The sequence below is a fragment of the Lolium perenne genome, chromosome 1 (genome assembly GCF_019359855.2).
Source record: "Lolium perenne isolate Kyuss_39 chromosome 1, Kyuss_2.0, whole genome shotgun sequence".
Classification (NCBI taxonomy): domain Eukaryota; kingdom Viridiplantae; phylum Streptophyta; class Magnoliopsida; order Poales; family Poaceae; genus Lolium; species Lolium perenne.
This window is the reverse complement of record NC_067244.2, coordinates 234,268,422-234,294,541: the sequence shown is the minus strand read 5'-3', so window position 1 is coordinate 234,294,541 and position 26,120 is coordinate 234,268,422. Positions and strand designations below refer to the sequence as shown.

Here is a 26,120-nt window from a genome sequence, read left to right as displayed (position 1 = left end):
TAAAGTAAAGAGCTCGGGTATAGGAATAACCGAAGTGACGTGGAGACAACGATGTATCCCAAAGTTCACACTCTTGCGAGTGCTACTCTCCGTTGGAGCGGTGTGGAGGACAAGTCACTCCAAATGCACGAGGGCCACCGTATTCTCCTCGAGAATTCCCACCAAAAGGGATGTCCTCGATCCACTATGGAACCTTAGGGAGGTCACCGAACCCGCACAAAGCTTGGGGCTATTGATACGTCCAAAACGTATCTACTTTCCCGAACACTTTTGCTATTGTTTTGCCTCTAATTTGTGTGTTTTGGATACACCTAACGCGGACTAACGCTGTTTTCAGCAGAATTGCTCTGGTGTCTTGTTTTTGTGCAGAAATTCAACTTTCGGGAAAATCCTCGGAATTTATATCAATGGGCCTATTTTACAAGAATACTCAGGGAGCCAGAAGGGCAAGCCAGGTGGAGGCCCGAGGGCCCCACACACCAGGCCGGCGCGGCCCAGGGGGGCGCGCCGCCCTAGTGTGTGGCCCCCTTGGCTGGCCTCCGACACCCTCCTCTGGACTACTTAAGGGGTTCGATCTAAAAACCCGAGGCACGAAGTCGAAGTCGCCAGAAACCCTCCAGAACGCCGCCACATCGTGAAACTCCGTCTCGGGGGCCAGAGGTCTCTGTTCTGGCACTCCGCCGGGACGGGGAATTGGAGGAGATCATCGCCATCATCATCACCGACGCCTCTCCATCAACCAGCCATGCTTCACCCATCCATGTGTGAGTAATTCCCCCGCTGTAGGCTGAAGGGGATGGAAGGGATTGGATGAGATTGGTCATGTAATAGCATAAGATTGTTAGGGCATAGTGCCTAGTGTCCGTAATTGGTACTTTGATGATATTGTTGCAACTTGTTATGCTTAATGCTTGTCACTAGGGCCCGAGTGCCATGATCTCAGATCTGAACATGTTATTATTTCATCATGATATTCATTGTTTTATGATCTTACCTGCAAGTTGTATACACATGTCGCTGTCCGGAACCAAAGGCCCCAAAGTGACAGAAATCGGGACAACCGGAGGGGATGGTAGTGATTTGAGGATCACATGTGTTCACGGAGTGTTAATGCTTTGCTCCGGTACTCTATTAAAAGGAGTACCTTAATATCCAGTAGATTCCCTTGAGGCCCGGCTGCCACCGGCTGGTAGGACAAAAGATGTTGTGCAAGTTTCTCATTGCGAGCATGTACGACTATATATGGAACACATGCCTATTGATTGCTTTGTACTTGGACACCGTTTTATTATTATCTGCAAATGCCCTGCTTTGATTGTTACATGAGTTTCTCTCATCCATGCAACGCCCGTCATCCATCCCTGTGCCTACAGTATTTTAATCCTGCTGTTTACTATAATCACTACTGCTGTCTGTGTTACTCTGCTGCTGTTATTTCACTACTGCTACTGCTATAAAACTGTTACTACTGATAAACTCTTGCGAGCAAGTCTGTTTCCAGGTGCAGCTGAATTGACAACTCCGCTGTTAAGGCTTTCAAGTATTCTTTGTCTCCCCTTGTGTCGAATCAATAAATTGGGTTTTACTACCCGCGAAGACTATTGCGATCCCCTATACTTGTGGGTTATCAGCTATCTCCACAACTTAATTGGAGGCTCCCAATAAATTGCCACTAAGGCCTTGCCCTTGAAGAATCTCCACAACTTAATTGGAGTCCCCAAGAACACCACTAAGATGCCACAAAGGCCTTGCCCTTGAAGAATCTCCACAACTTAATTGGAGTCCCCAAGAACACCACTAAGATGCCACAAAGGCCTTGCCCTTGAAGAATCTCCACAACTTAATTGGAGTCCCCAAGAACACCACTAAGATGCCACAAAGGCCTAGAATCCGTCTACGGTTCCAAGAACCCAAGAGTAACAACCTTCTTGCTTTCACTTCCACGAATCACCGTGGAAAACTCAAACCGATGCACCAAATGCAATGGCAAGAACACCACAAAGATGCTCAAGTACTTCTCTCTCAAATTCCAACAAATCTACAAAAGCTATTGGGGGAATAAGAGAGGAAGAACAAAATAAGAGGAGGAACACCAAATTTCTCCAAGATCTAGATCTAGTGGATTCCCCTCACAAAGAGAGGGATTTGATTGGTCAGGATGTAGATCTAGATCTCCTCTCTCTTTCCCCTCAAGAATATGCAAGAATCATGGGAGGAATCAAGAACTAGGGCAAGCTTTGAAGGACAACAATGGAGGGGAAAGAGAGAGAGAGAGAGTGAACCAACCATCCCAAGGAGGAAGAAGGGGTGCTTAAATACCCCTCCCATCGAAATATGACCGTTTGGGTATGCTCAGGACGGATTTTCCGGGCCGGATATTTGCAAAATATCCGGCCCCCCAAAAACGGCTAAGGACTTGAGAAAACTGCTCGCAGTAAGGGGGCCGGATATTTGGCCGGGTATTTTGAATTCGGGCCGGATTATCCCCCCCCCCCCCTAAAACTGCAGAAACACCAAAACGAGAATGATCATAACTTGAGCATCCAGACTTCGATTTTGATGATCTTGGGCTTGTTTCGAAGCTAGTAACAAAATCTACAAGATCATGCAGGGAACCATCATAGTCCAGCAAGGGAGGATAGAAATAAATGATGAAAGATTTGACCTATCTAAAAAGTACATACCGGTAAAACCTCCATCCTTGAAAATGCAACAAGTTGCCCGTGCAAAAACCATTCTTGATGAACTAGAGCTTTTCATGAGAATAAGCACAAGATCTAAATCATCACATGGATAAGATCCAAATAACAACCAACAAAGATGATGAACCAAACTCAAAAACGCAACAAGTGATCTATGCGAAATCCGTTTTCGATGAACTAGAGCTTGTCATGAGAATAAGCACAAGCTCTAAAACATCACATGGATAAGTTCCAAATAACAACAAAGAAATATTATGCAAGGATGCAAAGGTTTGAGCTCTCTCCGAACGATACGATCGAGTTACTCACTCGAGAGCCCTCTTGATAGTACGGCAACTAAACTATAAACCGGTCTCCAACTACACTATGAGACCGGTGAGAAAGAAACCCTATCAAGAGCAAACCTTATACTTGCGCATTCCACTTGAGCTCGATGACAACGATCTTGACCTCATCAAGATGGAACGCCTTTCTTGATTGTGCTTGCATGACGAAGTCTTGTGGATTGCTCCCCCATAAGCCACCATGGGAGAGCTTCTTCTTCGGCGCATCTTCACATATCCAGGATCACCATAAGGATCATTGCTCCCCCATAATCCACCATGGGAGAGCTTCTTCTTCGGCGCATCTTCACATATCCATGATCACCATAAGGATGGCAAGACTCAAGCAAAGGATATCTTCGAGATGGCTCATCTTGAACTTGCACTTCATTTCGTTGATGTCTTGAAGTTAACCTTGAGAGCTCACTTCATCTTCATCTTCAAGACATACTTGAGACTTGATCTTCTTCATTTGGATGGCAAGACTCAAGCAAAGGATCTCTTCGAGATGGCTCATCTTGAACTTGCACTTCATTTCTTCATTCTTCATCATGTTGATGTCTTGAAGTAACTTGAGGGCTCACTTCATCTTCATCTTCAAGACATACTTGACACTTGATATCCTTCATCAATTTCTTCTTCTTGCAATCTTGAAGCCAACATATGGTTCAAGCATTGCCTATGGACAACACCTACAAATATAACTCAATGCAAACATTAAACCATAGAGATTGTCATTAATTACCAAAACCACACATGGGGGCTCCATGCACTTTCAAGTGGGATCTCTGTTGACCTCCACCGGCCGGGTTGGAGGAGGAAGATGGACCGCGGATCCAGCCATGGTGGCGGCGTGGGGGCCGACCGTTCCGGCTTTCGTGGTGGTGGTCCTTGGGTTCTTCTTTCACGAAGATGAAAACATTCTGGATGCCGATCTTTCTTCATCTAGGCGGAGTGATGAGTTCCGGAAGGCTCTGATAGCGAATGGAACAATGCATCTTTTGTCTGGAGTTCACATGATCGGGTGGTATTCGGTCGCGCGCACCCATGTTTTTACTCCGATCGTTTGGTTCCGGAGGGAGCGGCGCGAAGCGCTGTTCTGTGTTGACATCAAGAGTCTTTTGGTCCATGGTGAAGTCAGAAGCAGAGAATTTCATGAAGGCGGGATTGGGGGATTAGCTAAAGAAGGTTCAAGTCTTCGCAATGTTGAGGAACTTGCTTGGTGTTCCGGGATTCGCAGCAGTGGTATGAAAGTGGGAGCGGCAACAAGTGAAGTTCAGAGTCCTACCTTTCAGGGTGAAAATCCAAGGTCTGACCTTAACTGGTTGTGCCTGGCAATGACCTTGTTGGAGGCATTGTTTTGAGAGCGGGGACTATCTTCAGGGTGAAAACCTAAGATCTTTGATCGGGCGACGATGGCGTTGGTGCACTGTTCCCTTCTTGGAGGTGTCGCTTTTGGAGAGTCTGTATTTCGCGTGTTGTCTAGGGGGTGATGTATTACTGTTGCTACGCCTGGGATACTATAGCGGGACTTTTCTTTCTTAGTTTTCTTTTATCATTTTTAGTTGTGTGCATCCGTACTGCCATTAGGGTGCTGCGTTGTTGCAGAGGCTGGGTGTAATTGGTATCTTTTGATAATAATATATTCCCTTTATCAAAAAAATGTAGAATGTTAATCCCTGGAGATGAGATCCGAGATCTCCGCCACCGCGTCGTCGCATGCCTTTCCTCCAAGGGAATTTCGCCATCTCTATGGAACACTAGTAGAAAAGTAGCTATAGGTGGGATGCTATTCTATGGCGCACCGGTTTGCGTGCGCCATAGAATTTATTTCTGTGGGGCATATAACACGGTGCGCCACAGAAATAGCTTATTTTTGTGGCGCACCAGGATAGCATGCGCCACAGAAATGAGGTGGGGCCCACACCCGGCTAGCCCCAATCATTGGTTTCACTAATTCTATGGCGCACCAGGACCAATGCGCCACAGAATGAAGGCTTTTTGTGGCGCATCAGCCCTAGTGCGCCACAGAATTAAGACGTTATGTGGTGCACTCTGCCTGATGCGTCACAGAAATAAGACATTATGTGGCGCACTGGTTCTGGTGCGCCACAGAATTAGCGAACCAGATCTAGAAAAGTGCCAACCCCCCACCAACCTAACTACCCAAGTCATTCTTCTACCTCCTCCATCTAGCTCGTCTCCCCCTTCTTTCTCATCCCATTTTGGCCATACTTTTCACTTGCTTTGGTAATTATTGCACTTACTTTGGTTGGTACATAATTGGTGGTGAGGAGAAGGCTCTCCATACTCTCTCCTCCTCTCCAACACACCACACTCTCACCGATCGTGGTCTCGTCTCGGTATCGAATCTACAAGGTGATTAGTTGGAGGGGACATGCATTTGCATGTCGATCTTGTGTGGCCGTGTCAGTGTGTATGGATGCTTGTTGCAGGTGAATCAGCTGGATAAGAAAGGTCTGATCATGCCTAATTTGGACCTTAATTTGCCTTCCTCCAACAATGAATCTCAGCCCGTCTGTTGAGGACACATCACTAAATTTAAGGGTGGGATCTGCTCAGTTGGTAAATGACCATGCGTAAACAGAAAGAAATCCTGGTTTTTTCCACTTTCTTTTCTCAGCCTAGGTGTTGTCGCTTCAACTCCCTGGCAAACCCCTGCTTTTCCGACACACTGTAGCTCCTCGCCGTCCCCGCCACCTGCCGCCGCCGCATTGAGCCAATCGGAGATGGCCAACTTTCCGGTGGATCCGTCGCCGTTCATCTCCCGGCCACTTCGAGATGCTGGAGGTGCCTCATCGGCCACAGCAGTGCCGCTACCACGTCGCCGGACAGGAACTCGCCTAGCACGAAGACCTCGCCATCGCCACCATTACGCCAGGTCTTCCAGTTAACCATATGTTTGCAGTTACCAGGTTATTTCTAAGAGCTTTTATTGAATATGAGCTGCGCTTCACCCTCGATATCACCTAGCGCTGCCCTATTGGCTCTGCTTATGTCAGGGTTGGCTCAATTTCAGATAGAGATTGGTTAGTTAGCAATAGTCCCCATTAGTTCTAGGGTCGCGAGATCAACTTCGTTGAGCACAACAAAGGGATTAATCACCGGGCCTTTTCTTATAACCGTGAATGTTGGATTATGTTATTAGCTTTTTCCACTGTTTTATGGTCTGATGAACACATTAGAGGTGATGTTAAGGACTTTTGGGCCCTAATCTCTTGGGATAAAGATGCTAGCACATATGGGGCTATGATTGCTAAAGTTAGAGTGGTGGATTTGTAGCACATTCTCCACTCATGTATCATTTCTTATGGAAATTAATGGGCTACTAAATCTTGGTCTATCCCTGTATACATTCTCGGTTAGAAGTTACTAGGTGGATTTCCTCCTGATGAAGAGCTCCCACCAGCTGATGGCTCTACTCCCCATCCAATGCCAAATGTGGCCTTCCAGATGCCTGTTCATGAAGATGTTATTGATATGCAAGTCCAGCAAGCAAACAATGATTGGCCCCTTTGGCATCCTGCTCAACCACATTCCCATGGACTGAATGCAGATGCTGGCCCTCCTCTGAATTTTATTGGGAAAAATCTCAACTTTGTGGGTGTTGATCTAGACCTCAATGATATACCACACAACATTGCTATTGATTTAAATAATGTTCCCCACCAGCTGAATGAGGCAGATTTTCTTGAGCACAATGACTTAATTAATCATGTCATCCAAAATAATGGTCAGCCATGTGGTCTTTGCTTTAGGAGCTCCCAATTTTCCTCAACAAGCTCCTGCAGATGTTGTAGAGATGGACATGATGCAAGTGGAGGAACTTCACAGTGACCTAACATCAGCTCTGCCAATACTCTTTTTGATGAATCTGATGATTCAGTGAATGGGGCTCCTCCCATAATTCAGCAGCAAAATCTGAATGTTGGCTTGGTTCTTTTGCCTGATCTTATCATTGATCATGTGGCACATATGTATGCACACTATCCTTCTGACGGGACCTCCTTTTATTTCTCTAAGGAAGGCACAACAACTTGGTCTTCACATTTCAAGCTAGATGGATCCATTGTCAATACTGTTATTGTCACAGCTCAGTGGGCTGATTTCTTTACAACCAAATTACTGATTCATGAAGATTTCGATTGGGCAAAGAATCTTCTTCAGTCCAGAATCTAGAAATTTTTGAGTGAACCTGATGCTCCCACTTCTGCTGACTCAAGAGCCTTTGTGCTGCCTAGGAAGTGTCTCAGAAGTCACTCAAGGATTCCTCACTCCACAGGCTCCAAGTAGATTGACTGCACGCCAGGCACACTCATCAACCTCTGCTCTCCATCTTAGAAACAGAAAATCCAAGACTTCTCTTGCTTGCTGAGGTTAGAAGGAGTGATAGAATTAAAGCTCTCCATAAGGGATACAAAGCCAGGACATGCTTTGATAAAAACTGCCTTGCTTGTGCTGCTGTTACCCCTCCTGATAAGAAATCAGTAATCAAGAATTTGTGTGCAAAATTTAATATATCTGAAGAGGAAGATAAGGAGGAGGATACTTAGGATGGTCTCCCAGTTGTGTCAGCTGGGAGCAAGCAGAAGACCACCAAAAAAGGTGCCAATGCAGACAAGAAGAAGGATCCAAAAAAGAAGTGAAGCTTGTCTCCTTCTGCAACATGCCACATGCTTTTGGCCCCTTGTGTGGGGTCTTCTTAGTGAAGTCCATGTATAATGATCTTTTATCTTAACACATGGTTTCCCTTAAAAAACATATCTGAAAGTTGAAGGTGCCATTAAAATTAAAGATTTTTATGTAGTTTCTTCACAAGAAGGTTATTTTATAAAAGATAATTTAGCTAAACGTAATTGGAATGGTTCTACTAATTGTTGTTTTCGTTATCAACATGAGACAATACATCACTTATGTATCTCTTATCTCTTCACACAGATGATTTGGAAGATAGTCTATATAACTTTCAATATAACCTCGCCTATGAATATAACTAATCTTTTTGGCAACTGGCTAAATGAGGTAGATAAAAGAAAAGCAAAACCCACATTAGAGTAGGAGTTTGTGCTTTGCTTATGGGCTATAATTATTGCATCTTTAACAAAAAAAAATCCGTCATCTTTGCATGTTATTCCTTTAGCTGTCTATTGGATCCATATGGAGCGCCTTACTGTAGATATTGGGTGCAACCAACGACATCATGGGATTTCTACAGCCGGTATGGTTGGCGTGCTAATCGAAAACTAACATGATGATGCAAAGGCGCTTCATTCTAGTGCTGTTTAGATGGCTCATTTTTGTAGAAACTTTGAGCGATCTATGAGATGTATGACTGATATTGAATGTTGGTTGTAATAACTATTTAATTTTAATAAAGAAAGCCGTATGCATTAATTGATGCAGAGGCTGGGGAAATCCATTTCAAAAAAAAAAAAGATCATACACCAAATGCATACGCTAAACTGTGCACTATAATTCTACTGGTAGCACTATTCCTTATAAGAAAACGGCTTGCAATTCAGTATGTTCTCGGTAATGCAAAATATAATTAGTCCAAGCCTGCATCGGCAATGGGTTCAGACGTCAGACTTCAGAGTGTCAGCGGGCCTTGTGTTCCAAGTTGAGATTGGCCGCACCCTATAGCGGAAATGCATTTCGGATTTATTTTGGTCTCCCTTTTCTGATGTCAAAGTGCACACTCCTGCCAATGCCAGAATTTTCCTGTGATGGCTGAAGCATGTTGACTCATCTCGCGGGAGTATGTTCCACGCAATGAAATGAATGGTTAATATGCTGCTACATGGATAACATACTATTCCGTACAGTAATGCATTATCTGGTATCGAGTATAGCTGTTTCTGCGTGTGTTCTACTATGTCATTTCGAAATGCCACAAAAATGTAAAACCTGTTGGCACAGCAATGGTGATGTTCGTGCTTGAAGTCTTACTACAGTGGTACATGCAGGGGATGGGTACAGGGATGATGATTAATCTGCTGTCGGGTATAGTATTTTGGGCCGTCAACTTTAGGTCATTCTATGCAAGACAAGAGAATGGTAACTAGCTTCATTCCAAATTTACTCACTTCAGACGACTGTCACCAAGCCCGTCTAGCTCAGTTGGTAGAGCGCAAGGCTCTTAACCTTGTGGTCGTGGGTTCGAGCCCCACGGTGGGCGTGATGTAGTTTTTTCGTTTTTACACTATAACTCCACAGAAGATATCACATTTTGTAATGGTTTGTGAACACATTTTTTATTTTTTACACTAGGAGTAATCACATTTTGTAATGGTTTGTCATCAGCAGAAAAAGAAGGCCAGCACATTTTCCCAACTCATTTGAATGATACTGCTTTTCCGCTGTTATTTACAATAACAATGAAGAATTAACTATGAACAAATTCCGTGGGCGCAAAAAGAATTACAAGCCTCTCCACCATATTGGCATCATCAGCTGCCGTACTCCTGTGCCGGGAGCCCTGATGGGCCTCCATCACACAGCATCCATCGCCCAGGTCACGGGCTTCGGCACCCGTCTTCGCCCAGGTTTCTTCTCTTTTTTCCGCTTCACAAGAGGCTTCTTCGATGGGGGAGCTTTTCTGCTGCCTGGCTTAAGTCTCCGCGATGGTTCAACAGGAGGAGCGTTCCTGCGGGACGCAATCATTTGCTCTAGTAGCTCCCTGTGGTATGCCTGGTAAAAGTCAACCGGAAAGAGATACTTGTAAGCTTAACAAGTGAGCTGTGGGCATGTGCTATGCCTGTAACTTATAAGCTTAGCAAGTGAGCATGTGATGTTCCTGATACTTATAAGCTTAGCAAGTGAGCATGTGATGTGCCTGCCTGTGGGATTCTCAACGCCAAAAATATAGTCCACTTGGTCAGGAGTTGAGTTATGAGGTAACCACTAGATAGTTGTTCAATGTGCATTCAAGAAGTGCTTTGAGGGGCAAAGATTAGATTGGAGAAGATGTAAATACCTGCACAACAAAGTTGCGTCTTTCACAGTCCAGGAACATCTGAGGCATCCACCCAACTTTAGCCCTTATTTTGTCTCGGACGGTGCTGAAACTAATTTGATCCCTGGCAGTGAAACGGTCAACTTCATTGAACCAAAGACATGTGAAGAGATTCGAGATGGGGACGTGTTCTCTGATGATCACACAGCCTTCAGGGACATCTGCACACATTGCAAAAGGGAAACGATTAATGCTTGAAGATTAAACTGAACTGCTCATGAATCATGCAGGATGTACACTCTGATGAGTTCACTGACCACTAGTGATAGGAAGCTTGGCTGTTGAATAATGTGTTAGGCCCTCATTTCTGTAAAAATCTATTTGTTCATCAATTGACGCATTGTCATACTTTCCAGCGGCTTTATTAGCCTCTGCTTCTTCAAACACATCAAAACGACTGTAGTGCCGAGATATCGCAAAAGAAGCATTCTTTCTCCACAGAAACCTGATTGGAAAATAAAAAGTCAGGTTCAACATTACAGGCGACAAGAGTCCAGAGAGAAAAATTTCGCAAAATAATAATCCGATGTATGCGATTTTGATACTTCCTCCGATCCATATTACTTGCCTCTAATATGGATGTATCTAGAACTAAAATGTGTCTAGATACATCTACACTAGCTACAAATAAGATGGATCAGAGGGAGTACTATAATGGTGATACCTCCGGTCAGTCTCTAACCCACCGATTCAAATATGGCAGGACTAAATTTGACACAACACTAAGTATTTGCCAGATTTTTTTCCTCAAGAATACTCTCAGCGCTAAGTAACACATAATAAACCAAAGCTCTTTAGATCAAGCATACCTCTCAAGCAGTAAATAAGGATCCACAACAAGCTGAAGTTTTGCGTCTATCCAAACTGAAAATCTCACATTTGGAAATAGCCTATGGAGCAGAAGCTTGGGAATCTGCACCAGTAAAGTATTTGGTCATTCATCGTGCTCATCAGTCATAACAATGTATAGATGCAAATAACCATGTCGGAGAGCATTAGTTTCTATGTTCCTTCAATTGAAACTACTGAGCCCGTTGGAACTAAAACCTCCTAGAAGAAATTTCAGTTAAGACATCTGGACAGAACTCCAAGAAATCCACCATCAACAGACAAACTTACAACCTCTTGCACAATGTTAAGTGGTTTCAACTAGCGAACTATAGGCTATAGCATGGTCCCAAAAATGAAACGAGTTAAGGTGTAAAGAGACAAGCGAAGGAAAAGCAGCATTTTATTAGATTCTGAATTTCTGATAAACTGGTTAGAGTACAAGACACCCAAAGATGAATAACCCAAAAGTATGTTTTGTATAGTAGCCCCTCAACAAGTTTGTCACATCTACTGACCATGTCACCTTACACATTTTCATTGTTTATGGAGTTAATATTTGATTTCAATATTCAATATTATCTTGAATTGCACATGATGTGTTGATTCTGTGACTGCATGTTCAAGTGGAAAGTACATTACAAAGGTTACAGTTAATAAAAAGGGCACCTTTCCCGTACGCCTGGGATCTTCATAAGGGAGGTTTCGGACGACCACTAGCCTCCAGAGGCCAACCTCATTATCTTTGTACAGTGAACTAGAATTCTTGACATAAGCCATTGTTTCTTCGTCTACAAACATATAAAAACACGCATTTGCCTTTGACAATTCACTGACATTCCTTGGATGTTGAATCATATCATAATTCCCTGGGCAATGGTATCAAATTGTGAGCAGATAATTGAATGCAAAAAAAGTTACGGCCATTCGTAAACAGTTCTAGTACCAAAGATGGCGGAAGCTACGACGAGCCCACGACATTTCTCCATTTCTAGGAGATCGTCATCGTTGATGTCGAATCCGGTACCTTGGCCAGGTTTCTTTCCTCTGACAAATCTGATAAGACAGTGCAAACAATTTCAACCAGTATTTACATTGCGGAGTTCAAAGAACAATATTGTGCAGAAAAGCTTAGGAATAAATCTGGAATTCTGAAAGAGCAGATGAATGTAACATACCCACAGTTGACACTCATCGAACTGGTAATGTCGAAAGATTTAGTTCTCTGATCCAGAGATACATGCCCTCCAAATACAGATCCCTGATTTGAGAAATTTGCTGTGCCACTGTCTTCTGAGACGTAATTTAAGTTTTCAAGGACAGGAGATGGCGAAGCTTGTAGAGGCATCAGAGCAAATGCCTGATCGACCGAGACATAGCAAACAGGGCATGCTACAGGGGAGATGAAAGAGATAAAACGATAAGGCACATATTATGGACAAAATAAATTTGCATTGCTTAATAACTAGATAAACTGCAAAGAACTGAACTTACGTCGAGGACCGGTGCGTTTCTTATCAAACAGGGTAGGAGGAACAGCAAAACCATCACAGGGATGATTTGTCAAGTTTTCAAACGAAAGATGAAGCTGATTAGTGTTGACATCACTAGCAGAGTACTGGTCCTTGGACATCACCACAGGCCTTGCTGTGCTGGGGTAGGCAGAGTTCTGGATAGCTTTGGTGACCTCGTAGTTGCTAGCAATGATAATTGAAGAAGTGGTGTCATCTGAAACAAAACAATAAAGGTCAGTGGCCAAAGTTTGTAACAGAGTCTATTTTTTTATCATAAAGCAACAACTATTTTGCGCTATTGACTCTTGGTCACAATGTGTGTTCAGATATGCCCTAAGAAAGATGCGACACACTGGCTGCAGGTGCTGCCGTGCCGGTACTTGTTTTGGTCAGCGAACTAGATTGATATTTGGACAGCAATTGGATTACTAGGTGGTGAGGTCATCGAAGGCTGGAGCTACAAAGCTCAACAGAGCTAAACCCTGGCATTTTGAGATCTTAAAGACTTGAGGCAACAATCAGAACCATGAACCAAAACATACAGAACACTAGCAAGCAGCGGAATTGGTCAGCAGCTACAGCGTCGAACACTACAGAGATGAAAACGAGTAGGGCGTGGGGAAGGGTCACGCAATCTGCACTGCACGGACAACATAGTAGTACTGCTGCTGTTTGAACCATCTCCAAACTCCGAAACCAATCCGAATTTTAGCAAACGCCGGCTGCGTGACCTTGAACACTCTTAAAGAGCGTCGACAATTCCGACATGACCAGGAGCAGAGAGTGAAGCGCGGTGCGGCAGTGGCGAGAGGAGAAGGGAGATTACTACTACCTTTGACGACGGCGAAGAGCGAGCATAGGAGCGCGGCGGAGGCGACGGCGAGCAGCAGTAGCAGCCCCGCCCCGCGCCGTCCGACGAGGCGCAGCGCGCGGTGCAGCAGCTGCAGGCGCTCCTTGTCCCCGGCGCCGCCGCGCCACCCCCATCCCCTGGCGGGCCCCGCCTTCCTGCCGCCGGCGGCCGCGGCCAGGGCCAGGGAGCCGCTGCTCCCGTTGCGCAGCCCCAGCGCCGCGGCTCCGCTCATCGCCTCCCGCCTCGCCCCTCCCTCATCCCGATCGCCGGATCACGCCCCTCCGCGACGCCGGCGGCCAATCCGGGCCCCCGAGATCCGCGCCGATTCGGCGGTGGGTAAGCCTGCCTCGGCGAAGCCGCCCGCACAAGGGACCGGATCGGAGGGAGGTTGCCGGCCACTTAACGCGCGCGCGCGCGCGGGTGGGTGGGAGTTAGGAGCGCGGCTCGGTGGCGGTGGCGGCGACGGGGCGGATTGCCGGGTGGGAATTGGAGGGTGTGGCGGAGGTAGGTGTGCGTCCGCGAGCGCGCATGTGAATGTGATCCTCCCTCGGCTTGGAAGCGAGTGGGCTGGGCAGGCAGACCAGACGAGTCGAGTCGAGACGACGGTTCCTCCCCCCTTCCTCCCCACTCTGGCTACTTGTGCTCGGTGGTCTCCCTCGTCGTCGGCCTGGTGCGATCCACTGCACACACGCGGAGGCGGCTTCGGTTAAACGCCACCACCACCACCACCACCGGCTCGGCTGACGACGACGACGACGACGACGAGGAGGACCGGATCTGGTAGGGCAGGGTAGGGGTATCTGCACCTGCCGCCGGTTGGGAAAAGTAAGTATTTGTGGGGCGTGTCGGTGGCACTTGCCATTTGGCGCTGACTGGTTAGATTGCCAGGTGGGCCCGGATGAGAAGTAGTACTTGGCACGTGTTCCTGGACGATTGATGCAAAAGCCAAAGTGTTTTTAGCCGTGGGAGCGGCACAAACAAGCCAACGAACCAACCCTTTTTCGGTTGCCTTTTTGAATCGATTCTGTCTGTCCGAAACCACGTTTTATCAGCCATGGTGCTACAACTCGAAAAACATGCTGATACATGGCCGTGTTTTGCCACATTTTCTAACTGTATGTACAACAGGGTGACGTCATCCTTTCTTTGTAGGGAAAAGCTAACGGAAAGCGCCGCATAGATCAGGCTTCCGTGCGACGTCTAGTTAATAGAAAAAAGTTTGCATCGCGCCCCTATAGTACGGAAGCAGGCCCACACCGCACCCTATCTTGCTTCTCTGGCACACACGCGCGTCCAACCACCATGGAGAGCAGCTCCGGGGAGCACCCTCAACACCGCCGTGGTGAGGCCGCCGTCGAGCACGGCCGAGGGGAGGCCGCCGCCGAGCACCGCCGCGGGTGGCGCCTCGCTGGGAGAGGTGGAGGAACGCCGCATCGAGGCCGCCACGGGTGACGCCTCGCCGGAAGAGGTGGAGGAACGCCGCCGGAGGCCGCCGCGGGTGGCGCCTCGCCGGGGGAGGTCGAGGAACGCCACCGGGTGGCCGCCGTGGGTGGCGGCGAGCACCGCCGTGGGTGGCGCCTCGTCGACGGAGGTGGAGGAACGTCACCGAGAAGCCGCCGTCGAGCAATTCCGCGGATGGCGCACACACCAGACAGGCCCTGCGCCGGGAGGCATGCGGGGAGGTGGTCGCCGTCGGCAACCATCTGGGAGGCGCCGCGATGGGAGGGCATCTTTGCCATGGAGCTACCTGCGTGAGAGACAACATCTGTTCATTTGTGCTGATGAACACATGAAACTTGGACATAATCGCCAGATTAATTAGGTCCCTAGTTGCCATAATAATCACGAGTAATTCCATGATTAATTGGCAGCAATTTCCATATTAGTTAGATCCTAGCTGCTATATTACTAATTTCCAGATTACTAGTTATTCTAATTGCCAGATTACTTATGTTATGATTCCAGATTAATTTGTAGTAGCTACCAAATTTAGAAGACTCTAAATGGCTGGATAATTAGTGCATATCTTTTCTGGTTAATTAGTGCTATAGTGCTATTTTGCCAAATTCATAATCGCCAGATTACTTAGTGCACTTTTGCTTAAAACCTGTCAACTAAGTAAAATTTATCTGGTAGTCACCCCCAGTTAATCTGGCAAGTATATTAGTAGTTTGTAATCTGCATCAAGTGGTTACCATTCTTAGGCAAGCAAATATGAGTACAGTACTTTTCTTCGGTGATAGTTTTTTTTACAGTGTCTCATTTCTGTGCAAGATTTACAGCGACCTGTGAATGAAGGATGGTGTCTACGAAAGAAAAAGTTTGCTGAAACGTAGCCTGTGTGCTTTTGACCTGCCGATGGTCTCAATGCCATAAGAAAAGATGCGTATGGCCCAGCACACTGCATGGTATGGTGGAGTAGAAAACTTTGCAGTGTCAGGCTGTCAGATATTTTTTTCACCCGAGAGTCCAATCCAAAACCTGAGCTGTCAGCAGCCGCCGCACGGAAACGAAAATATGCGGCGCCGCTGCGTAGGCCGGTCCTTCTTTGTATTTGATAATTATAATCTTCTTTTTTTAGTTTGAAGAGGCAGAAAAGGAGAATGAAAATACGGTATTCCTTTAGAGCATGTACACCAGTTTAGACAATGCTTGTCTTTATTGCTCTGCCATGTCACGGTATAGACTTGTCTTACAACAAAATGTTTGCTTGGCCGTTTATTTAAGGTCTATAATCACGCACAATCTTTTTTTTTAGAGTAACCACATATTTCATTAATCGAACATCAAGTTACATGAAGCGACACATGTGGAAACCAAAAGACAAACAGGGATAAAATGATTATCCTGAATTTGCAGATAAAATCCTAAAAAATCGAGAAATACAAAAGGTTTCCTGCAACCACCGTAGCAAGCGGCCGCCGTCCAATTCCAACACCGCCGAGACGAACGCAAGAAGAAACGCCGAGCCTCCACCGTTGCAAGATCCAAAAAAGCACCATCGCCAACGAGGCTTTGTGAGTCGATGAACAGGCCTGCTGCAAGCAGAGGGGCACATGTCGCTGTGGCACGTCGACCGGGGGACGTCTCCGTGCTGTCTTGGACCAAGATACGCCGTCTCCCATCGACGAAGTCGGAGAAGAATGGCATAACCACCACCTCCGGACCAACATCTTCACTCCAGAAGAACCACATCGCCCCGGCCCCCAGCGCCGTCGTGGACAACGACAAACGCCAGTGACACGTCGAGAAACAGATCTCGCCAAATCTGAAGAACGGCGAGAAGACCAAGCTGCCGACCTGAAAGATCGATAAGCACACGTTGCCAACAACTCCGAGACGGCGCCGTGAAGGTCGCCGCCGGTGTGGGAGTGGAGTTGTGGCAGATTTAATTGCCCGGACGCCGTTCCCACCACCCCAACGACGCACCGTAGGAGGCAAAAACTAACCCTAACTACTAGGCCAGAACGGAGGAACGAGGTTCCCCCTCCCTCATGCCGCCGCCAGAGCGGCAAGTGGAGGAAGAGGAAACCAGGCCCAACGCCCTGGCCGGAGATTGGGAAGATTGGATCCCGCCGCCGCCTCTCACGAGCGATGAGGGAAAAAAATGGTTCGCTAATCACGCACAATCTAAGGAAACCGTTGGGGGGTTGGATCGATTCATGCATCAAACCCGATCAATTGCAGACAAAGGCCTCGTACAACAGTAGAACTGGCATTTATGAGAAATAATAAAAATGCTCGTCTGCGTTGCTACGGGCAACAACACATGTAAACAAATCAACATGTAACTAAAATACAAACATGACATCGTTAACCTATGATGATTATAAGAGAGAGCAAAATGTGTGGTATTTGAAAAATCTTGCGACCCCCAATGAAACCAAATGAACAATCTTGGGTACATTTTATTCCAACGTGGTATATGAATTCATCCTAGACGTGAAGTTAAAAAAATAAGTACACTACAAAATAATCCTATGTATAATCAATTTACCTAAGTCAATTTTGATCAACTCAAAATTTAGCTTTCTATGCATAATATAGTAAGTGTACATGCTTCCAATTTTTCAAAATATTCAGTTAAAACAATATAGTTAATAGGATGAGGATAAACGTCTTTCCCTAAATGAGGATATTAGAGATCTTAATGGTTCTTGATTAGTCCAAAATTAGCAAATGTTCTGGACAAAATTTATATGAAATTAGTAGTTAGAATTTAGAGATCAATTATTTTCATACAAATTCATATAACTCTATGGTACAAACAAGTACAAAAATATCCATGGCCCAAGTATAAAAAATCTCCATGTGTCTTATTCTCCTATGTAGCAAATCACGTGAAAAAAAAATCTCTTACCCTATCTGCACACTTTACACTTACTCCAGTTCTAGCATCTCTTCTTCCTCTCCTCTTACCAAATTCCAAAATGTGTTTGCCTCCGCCCGCTGGACTTCTCCAGTGTCGCTGCTCCCTAATCAATCTCACTGGTGCCGCCGTTCTCTCCCATCTCTGACCTTCTTCTCCGGTGGCTCTTCGTCCCGCACCCTTTCTTCCCCGGCTGGAGGGTGCACATCGGGGATGAGGAGCACGCAGGGAACTCGAGGTCGTGTCGAAGCCTGGATGCGTGGCTGCACACAGTGAGGAACACAACATCCTCTCGCCCGTCCCCTCTTCTACCTTGGAGCTTCCTTTGGGACGAGCAGGTTTTCTTTCTTGACTCCTGGACTTGGACGCAAACCTAGTTGTGCATGTGGCCGTGGGGGTTGGCCGGTGGCACGGTTGGCGGCGGCGGCTCGTCTATTTACTGTCGCACGCAGGCACGCCGAGGCCGCGCGCAACGAGGAACACGTCATCCTCTCGCCTTGCTTCAAGTTCCAAACTGTTCGCAGGTGCAGCAAGCTTTTCCCCATCTCCTTTGTGCCAACCTGTAAAGCAGTCACCGTATTCACCTCTTTTGATTTTTCTTTTAGTTCTGATTCTTGCATATTATAGTTGGGGAAAGTTCTAAATAGGTTATAAATCATGAAGAGGTACAACTAATTAACTAAGACGATACTTTTATGAAATATAGCAGCAAAAAGAATCGAATAGGATTGATGACGAACATTCAAACTATATGATTAAGTAATACTTTGGAATAGTTCCTTTTTGTTTTGAAGTAGCTTATATAATTGCTTTACATTTCCTGATATAATTTCCAGGAGGTATCCCTTGCACCAAAATGACCCACATATTATGAAATAATGAAAGTGGCCTAAATATTTACAGCTTGTTGACTTTCAGCAATTAGGTGCACTGCTGAAAATTCAGTAGAACATGGTGCTCCTAGAAATACTGGTCATCTGGGAACTTCGGCAACCTTTGGCTTTTCAAGTTTGACAGTCCGTTAAAAAGCAACTCTATCCAAGTGAGAAGATCAATATACTTACCAATGGACCTTTTACAAATTTGGCCAACGTTATTCTCTCTGACAAGAATGCAAGTCCTGTAATAGAGGTTGGTTATTTGATATCTTTTGCTTCCCTGCAGTATTTAATGCATTTTAAAATATGATAAGTTTAAACTGTTCACTGTTAATATTTACTTACATGTTGCTCTTGTGCAGAGTGTATATGTTGTTGGAGGACATGCCAGAGATGAAAATGATTAAAATGGAAACGTGTTCACTATTCCATGTAATAGATATGCGGAATTTAATACATTTCTTGATCCCATAGCTGCGATAGTAGTTCTAGAGTGCACTCTGGATATCACACTGATTCCAGCCGTCTCCCCGACGAAGCCTCCAGGACGTCTTTTTTTTCACCCGGATGGACGAAAACGGTCCAATCGCGTCCCCGATCCTTGTTTTCGCCCGGATTATATATAATGAAATATTTAGAGGATACTCCGCTAGGCTTTAATTGCCGATATATGTAATGAAATTCAAGTTCATTCACACATGCATATATTATCGGGGAGTTTGTTCTAAATATTCAACTTGGGTTGTTCGCTAAATTCCATATTTAAACTCTCTCAAAGAGATTGTCATCAATTACCAAAACTCCCCCATGTGTAGTTTTGGTAATTGATGACAATCCCTATGGACTAACGGTTGCATTGAGAATCTATCTTAGGTCAAGTCCATAGCTATATGCACTACAAGAAATCTGCCAAAACATGACGTTTTTTTATGACTGGAAATCAAAATGTCATAGATTTATGACGTTCCTAGCTTTGACCGTCCTTGGCCACTCCGGGGGGCGAAACCCTAGAAAATCGTGACGTTATTGGACAAAAACGTCGTTGGCAATTTAGGTCAAAACGTCATTAGCAAAAGTAAGTGGCCTACGACGTTTTTCCACTACCGATTGCGACAAATCAATAACGTCATTGGCATTTGGCTCAATACAATGGTATGTGTTTGGCTGCCATGTCATCCATTTTGCCTATGTGTCCCTTTTGGGTCCCACGCGCCTCACACGTGTCACTAGAAGCAACTGGCTTGAACTAACTGACATGTAGGACCAACTGATACTTGTGGGACCAAGGCGTCTTGTAATTTTTTTTCTCTGTTGCGTCCACCATTTTAATGGGCTGCTGGTGATATCATCCTCTTTTGGGCTGTCCTCTACTAGGCTGCTGGCCTACCCTAATGTATATGGTGGTTTAATTGTTGGCCCGACGGCCCATCCGGTGGTTGAATTGCTGGCCCGACGGCTCATCCGGGTTTGGAAATAACTGGCAAAAATTGCGCTTGCGGGGACTCGAACCCTCGACCTGGCGCTGCCTCACTACCACTCCCTACCGCTTTGCTACAATAGTGTTGTTGACGCAAGTAGGGTTGTCCATCTATATAGACATGATAGACTAATCAGTTTTCTTCAAAACAGGTGCCGTTGAGCCGCTCCTCCTCGACCAGGTGCATCTAGGGTTCCTCCTCCGACAGCTCGCATGGCGGCGCATCTAGGGTTCCCAGCCTGCTCGGGTAGTTCTTCTAGGTCAGGAGCGTCGTCGCGTCGCCGCCGGCAGCCGGGCACGCCCATCCCGTATCGTCAGCGGCCATTCGATTATGAGCCCGCTGACGTCTGTGACTGTGGCGAGAAGATGCTGCAATGGATTTCCTGGAGTGATGCAAACACTGGGAGAAGATACCGGAACTGCAAAATTCGCTCGGTTAGTCTTCGAGCACGCCCCCCCATTCTGAATTTCCTGGAGCCCGCCGTATTCTGAATTTTCTTTTCTACTGTGACTTATTTATCCTCTTCTGTTCTTCATCTGTCAGATTGCTGGTGGAATAGGGTGTAGAGTGTTTAAGTGGATTGATGATCCGCTGGATGCACATCACAAAGAATTAGTTCGTGATCTGCGTGATGCTGTTTGGGATCGAGATGAAGAAATTGGGAGGCTCCAGGTAGAAATTGAGAGGCTCCAGGAAGAAAAGTTTCTGCTTGCTGCAAGGAAACAGAGCAACCCTGAACCAAAGAAAATGAGAGGCTTCATGGTTTGGGTGTTATCTGTAGCTTTTGTCATCTGTTGTACCTGGGTGATGTGTAGGAACTGAAATTAGGGTGAATTCAGTGATCTGTTGGTCAGGAGGAGAAGAAGCTAGAGTATATGCTAGAGTTATTGTGTTGTAATTCCAACCATTTGTCTGTTCGTGCCACAATGTTTAGTTCCTGAATTTGAACCATGTCTATGTATGTGTGCAATTCTGTTCAGTTGAAAATGTGTTCTGTTGAAAATGAGTTCTGTTGAAAATGTGTAGCAACTCCTTTTGCACATCGGCGCCGCCCATATATGGTCGCCGGCGTCAGCCATGCACGGCGGCGCCGCCCATATATGGTCGCCGGCGTCAGCCATGCATTGAAAAAATTGGGCATAGATTCCCCTAAAAATTGGGCATGGATTCCCCAAAAAATTGGGCACAAATTCTGGGAACAAAAACCTGACATATTCAACATAAATTATGGGAAAAACAAGCTGGCATGTTCAACATAAATTCTGGGCCAAACAACCTGACACACAATCTGAAATAAACTGACATTACACAAACTACAGATTCAAACTGCTATTCATCCATTACACAAACTACAGATTCAAACTCTATTCATCTTCTTCGGAAACTGGACGATTCCTAGTCCTATTTCCTCCATCATCATCATCATCATCATCATCAGTGCAATATTGATACATTGTCTCATCAACCTCCTCGATTTCTTCAGGAACAACCTCCTTGCTCCGTTTCTTCAGTTTGTCCACAATGACTTTTTCAAGTAGCACACGTTCCTGGTCACTTCTCGTCCTACTCCGTGCAGTGCCTTCTTTTTCTTGCACAGCAACTTGACTGGAATCTTCATCTTGATATGATAGTACAGCAACACCGGGTCCCTGTTCATTTTCTTTTACACTCCATAGATGTCTATGGTGAAATTTCTGCACAACTTGCCATTTTCCTTTCAACTTGGTGTCTGGCACATAAAAGACCTTGGTTGCTTGTGATGTCAGAAGGAAAGGATCATTCTTGTACCAAAACTTTTCTGTGTTAACACTTTTGAAGTGTCCATCATCGTCGAGCCCGGGTTTCCTACCACCAAGGTCAAACAAGTCACACCGGAAGAGGACAACTGACCGATGGACGCAACCGCTGGAGTTGTATTGCAATCTGATGATGGATTTGAGCTGACCAAAGAAGTCAATGTTGTTCCCATCATGATCTCCCTCGGAAACGATTCCACTATTTTGTGTCTTTCTGTTCTTCTCGCGGTCAACAGTATGGTACCGAACACTGTCAACAACACATGCAGAATATAGTCTCACTCTAAAATCTGGTTTGCACGCCAAAGCATAGAGATCAGGACAGACATCATTTCGCATTTTCCCAATCTGCAAAAAATCAACCAGGGGGTGAGTAACACACACAGCAAATTTATATCATGAACTTTTCCAATCTTCAGAAATAAACCAGCTAAAGATCTCACATGACTCTGAAACCATCTAGCAAAGTTCTTGGCAAGCCATCTATCAACATTGATCTGACCACCTCGTTGGTTCAACTCTTGTTTGCACATGCTGGAATGGAAACAGAAAATAGATCCTAATTATTATTTGGAGAGGCTGCAATAACCTATCTATATATGGGGATGAAGAGAAACGTACTCGATGTATGGATCAACCTCAGGGCAACTTCGGAGCACATACCACACCATGTTGTCATAGTCCTCACCTGCATACACATATTGAGAGGCTCCAATAAATTTCACACCGTGTTTGAAAACAGACAAATCACCAATATGTGAATCATCCCGCTCCGGATTTCTGCTTGGACGGTTGAATCTTGTTTCAACATCGTCGAAGTATCTCGAGCAAAATGTTAGGCACTCATCAACAATATATGCTTCGGCAATCGATCCCTCCGGCCTGGCATTGTTCCGGACATAACGCTTCAATGTTAGCAACCTTCTTTCGACTGGGTACATCCAACCGTAATGCACCGGGCCTCTAAGCCTTGCCTCTTTTGGTAAATGGATGGCCAAATGCACCATCACGTCGAAGAAAGATGGGGGGAAGATCTTCTCAAGTTTGCAAAGAATAACTACGATTTCCTTTTCAAGTCTGTCCAGAACGTCTCTCTTGATGTTTTGCAAAGACACTCTGAAGAAATTTCCAAGCTCAGCAACCGCTTCATATATGTCTTCATGGATTGTTCCTCGCAGGCCAGCCGGTAAGATCCTTTGAAGCAATATATGACAGTCATGGGTCTTCAGCCCTTGAAGCTTGCACTTATCAGCAGCCACACACTTGGATATGTTAGACGCGTACCCATCTGGAAACCTCACAGCCTTTATGAATTCACAAAATGCAATTTTTTCTTGTTTACTCATTGTATACCACGCCTGTGGCATCTCAAAAGAGTCAGGTGAAACAGGCTGCAAATGCAAGTCACCTCTTATGCCCATATCTTCCAAATCAAGCCTTGAATTCACAGTGTCCTTTGTCTTGCCTTGTATGTTCATGAAAGTACCAATCAGATTATCACAGATGTTTTTCTCGATGTGCATTACATCGAGATTATGCCTCAGCTTTAGATCTTCCCAGTATGGCAAGTCCCACAAACATGACCTACGGCTCCAACACTGACCGTCCTCACGTTTCCTTTTCTTCTGAAGCTTGCCTGGTATCACATCTCTAACCCTATCAAGCTGTTCCTTTAGCTCTTCTGGAGTGAATTCCGCTGGCTTCTCACGCCTTTCAATAGCACCATTGTATTCTTTGCTTTTTCTCCAAGGATGGGACAGAGGTAGCCAACGGCGGTGCCCAATAAAGCAGATTTTGTTCCTTAATTTCTTGGAGCAATTCTCTTTGTCACAACGCACACATGCCTGGTAACCAGCTGTGGCCCTCCCTGACAATGTGTGCAGTGCCGGATAATCATGAATACACCATAAGATTGCAGCACGGAGATCAAACTTGTCTGGACTATTGGCATCATATGATTTTACACCTTTCCAGAGCTCCTGCAGCTCTTCCATCAAAGGCTCCATGAAGACATCAAAATCTTTTCCTGGAGAGGATGGACCAGGGATTAGCAATGTCAGCATGAAGTTGGACTGATCCATACATGCCCACAGTGGAAGGTTGTATGGCACCACGAATACAGGCCACATGCTGTAGGAGTTGCTCATATTCCCGTAGGGATTAAAACCATCCGTGGCAAGTCCAAGCCTTATGTTCCTGGCATCAGCGGCAAAGTCTTTATGAATATTGTCAAAATCCTTCCATGCATCCCCGTCTGCTGGATGACTGAGATCATTCTCCACGTCTTGCCGCTTCAGTTTGTGCCACTGTACTTCCTTTGATTGCTCCTTTGAAAGAAACATTCTTTGCAGCCTTGGAATCAATGGGAAGTGCCTCAGCACCTTCTCTGGGATCTTTCTCCTACCATCAGCATCTTTCCATCTGGAGGCTTTGCACTTGGGGCAATTATTCTCCTTGGCATAATCCTTCCGGAACAATACACAGTTATTCGGGCACACATGGATACTCTCATAACCAAGGCCCAACCTGCCGACTATGCTAAGTGCCTCCTCGTATGACTTTGGTATTGAGCTAGCAGGGTATTGCAAGGCCAAAATCAGGAGTATCGCGTTGAATGCAACGTTGCTAATCCGGTAGTACGACTTGGCCTGAAGTAACTTGATTGTGAGTGAAAACCTTGACATTGTACCCCCATCGCTGGCTGCGCGCTTGGCTTCCTCTATTAACTCAGCAAAAATAGTGTCCTTTCCAGGACCTTGCGGTTCTGACTTGTACAAATCAGCAAGCAGATCAGGAATTCTATCATCTTCGTAACCATCTTCCTCTTGAAAACCAAAATAGTGCATGGTGTGCCCCTGCATCACCTCCATGTCCAGCCTCAGGTTCACCTCCATGTCCAGCCTCAGGTTCACCTCCATGTCCATGTCCGGCTTCAGGTGCACCTCCTTGTCCTCCATGTCCCGGCCAGTGCAGGATGTAATGGTTCTCCATGGAAGACCCATCTGTCATAAGTTCTTGCCATCCCAAAAAGAAGCAAATGAGCCTCTAGTACATCTAGAGGTTTTGTGCACCGGTTGAGACAGCTACGACATGGGCACAGCACCTGATCATCATTGGCAGCACTCAAGCGAACAAACTGCATAAACTCGGCCACTCCCTTTGTGTGTTCAGGGGAAAGCCTTCTAATTCTTGTTGTAATCCAGCGTCTGTCCATCTGCGGAAGAACAAAATGATGCAATTAGCACATAACTGCACAGCAGTTCTAATTTCAAGCAATGCACAGTAGTTCAATTCGATTTTCTGAACTGATGAAGAAAAACAGATCAAGAGGGGAGAGATGAGAGGGGTGCAGACCGGGAGATGCGGAGGGGCTCGTCGTCGGAGAGGGCCGGGGCTCGTCCTGGAGAGGGACGGGGCTCGTCCTGGAGAGGGCGAGGGGCTCGTCCTGGAGAGGGCGAGGGGCTCGTCGTCGGCGAGGCAGATGGACAGCAGATCCCTTGCTCGGACGCAGCGCCGGCACACCCACCACCGCCGTCACCTCGGACTTTAGTTCACCTCGCCGTAACAGCACATAGTGGATCACAGAGATTCGATATTGTGCACTGACGAAGAAGAACAGATCGAGAGGGGAGAGATGAGAGGGGTGCAGACCGGGAGATGCGTAGGGGCTCGTTGTCGGAGAGGGCCGGGGCTCGTCGTCGGAGAGGGACGGGGCTCGTCGTCGGAGAGGGAAGGGGCCGCCACCGCCACCGCCGCCGCCGCCGCCGAGCGACTGGATTCGAATTTCTTCTAGGTTATAGGAGGGAGTTGGATTCAGAAGGGATATTTGGGCTTCTCCTGGGCGCCAAAAAAAATCAAAAAGAGTGAGTGCTGGGAGTCGAACCCAGCACCTCTAGATATGTCAACGTGCCAGTTAACCAGTGAAGCTATTGCAGAGATCTTGTCAGCTTACCATCCTTTATCCTTTACATAGTGGAACTAAGGCAACTTCTACTGACTGTGGGGCCATCTAGCAGTAGATACCACTGGGTTGGGCCATTTTGGGGTGGGTGGGGCCATCTAGCAGTAGATACCACTGGGTTGGGCCATTTCTGGTAATTTTATGTGGATTAGGGGCCAGCAGGTAAAATGGAGTTCCGGTAATAAAATTCTGCCTCCTCTTCTGTTCCGCTTGACGGTTCCACTCCTCTTCTGTTCCCACTAGCCTCGAAAACCCCTCTTCTTCCTCCTCTGTTCCTCCGCGCCATTCTTGACGGTTCTTCTTCCTCTTCATTCTCGCCGCTTCTTCTTCCTCTTCCTCTGCGCCATGGACGCTTCTTCTTCCTCTTCCTCTGTTCCGCATCCGC

At 46.1% G+C, this 26,120-nt stretch overlaps 1 protein-coding gene, 1 long non-coding RNA gene, 1 other non-coding gene and 1 pseudogene across 3 annotated transcripts; 2 read left to right on the top strand and 2 right to left on the bottom strand.

Annotated features, from left to right (window-relative positions):
* Positions 1–9,151: 9,151 nt before the first annotated feature.
* TRNAK-CUU (transfer RNA lysine (anticodon CUU)) lies at positions 9,152–9,224 on the top strand. Its single transcript has one exon. It is a non-coding gene; the product is annotated as a tRNA-Lys (tRNA).
* A 127-nt stretch (positions 9,225–9,351) lies between these two features.
* Positions 9,352–14,037, bottom strand: LOC127326026 (probable hexosyltransferase MUCI70). The gene is made up of 9 exons (XM_051352860.2): positions 13,236–14,037; positions 12,384–12,617; positions 12,068–12,281; positions 11,836–11,945; positions 11,559–11,758; positions 10,871–10,974; positions 10,319–10,506; positions 10,023–10,222; positions 9,352–9,736 (listed from the first exon to the last, which is right to left on the bottom strand). The coding sequence occupies exons 1-9, from the start codon at positions 13,483–13,485 to the stop codon at positions 9,539–9,541; spliced, it is 1,698 nt and encodes a 565-aa protein (XP_051208820.1). The 5' UTR covers positions 13,486–14,037; the 3' UTR covers positions 9,352–9,538.
* A 3,668-nt stretch (positions 14,038–17,705) lies between these two features.
* On the top strand, positions 17,706–19,010 carry LOC127321058 (uncharacterized). Its single transcript, XR_007863832.2, has 3 exons — positions 17,706–18,146; positions 18,548–18,753; positions 18,863–19,010. It is a non-coding gene; the product is annotated as an uncharacterized lncRNA (long non-coding RNA).
* Positions 19,011–21,342: 2,332 nt separating this feature from the next.
* Positions 21,343–24,988, bottom strand: LOC127337739 (uncharacterized; annotated as a pseudogene).
* Between the last annotated feature and the right edge of the window lie 1,132 nt (positions 24,989–26,120).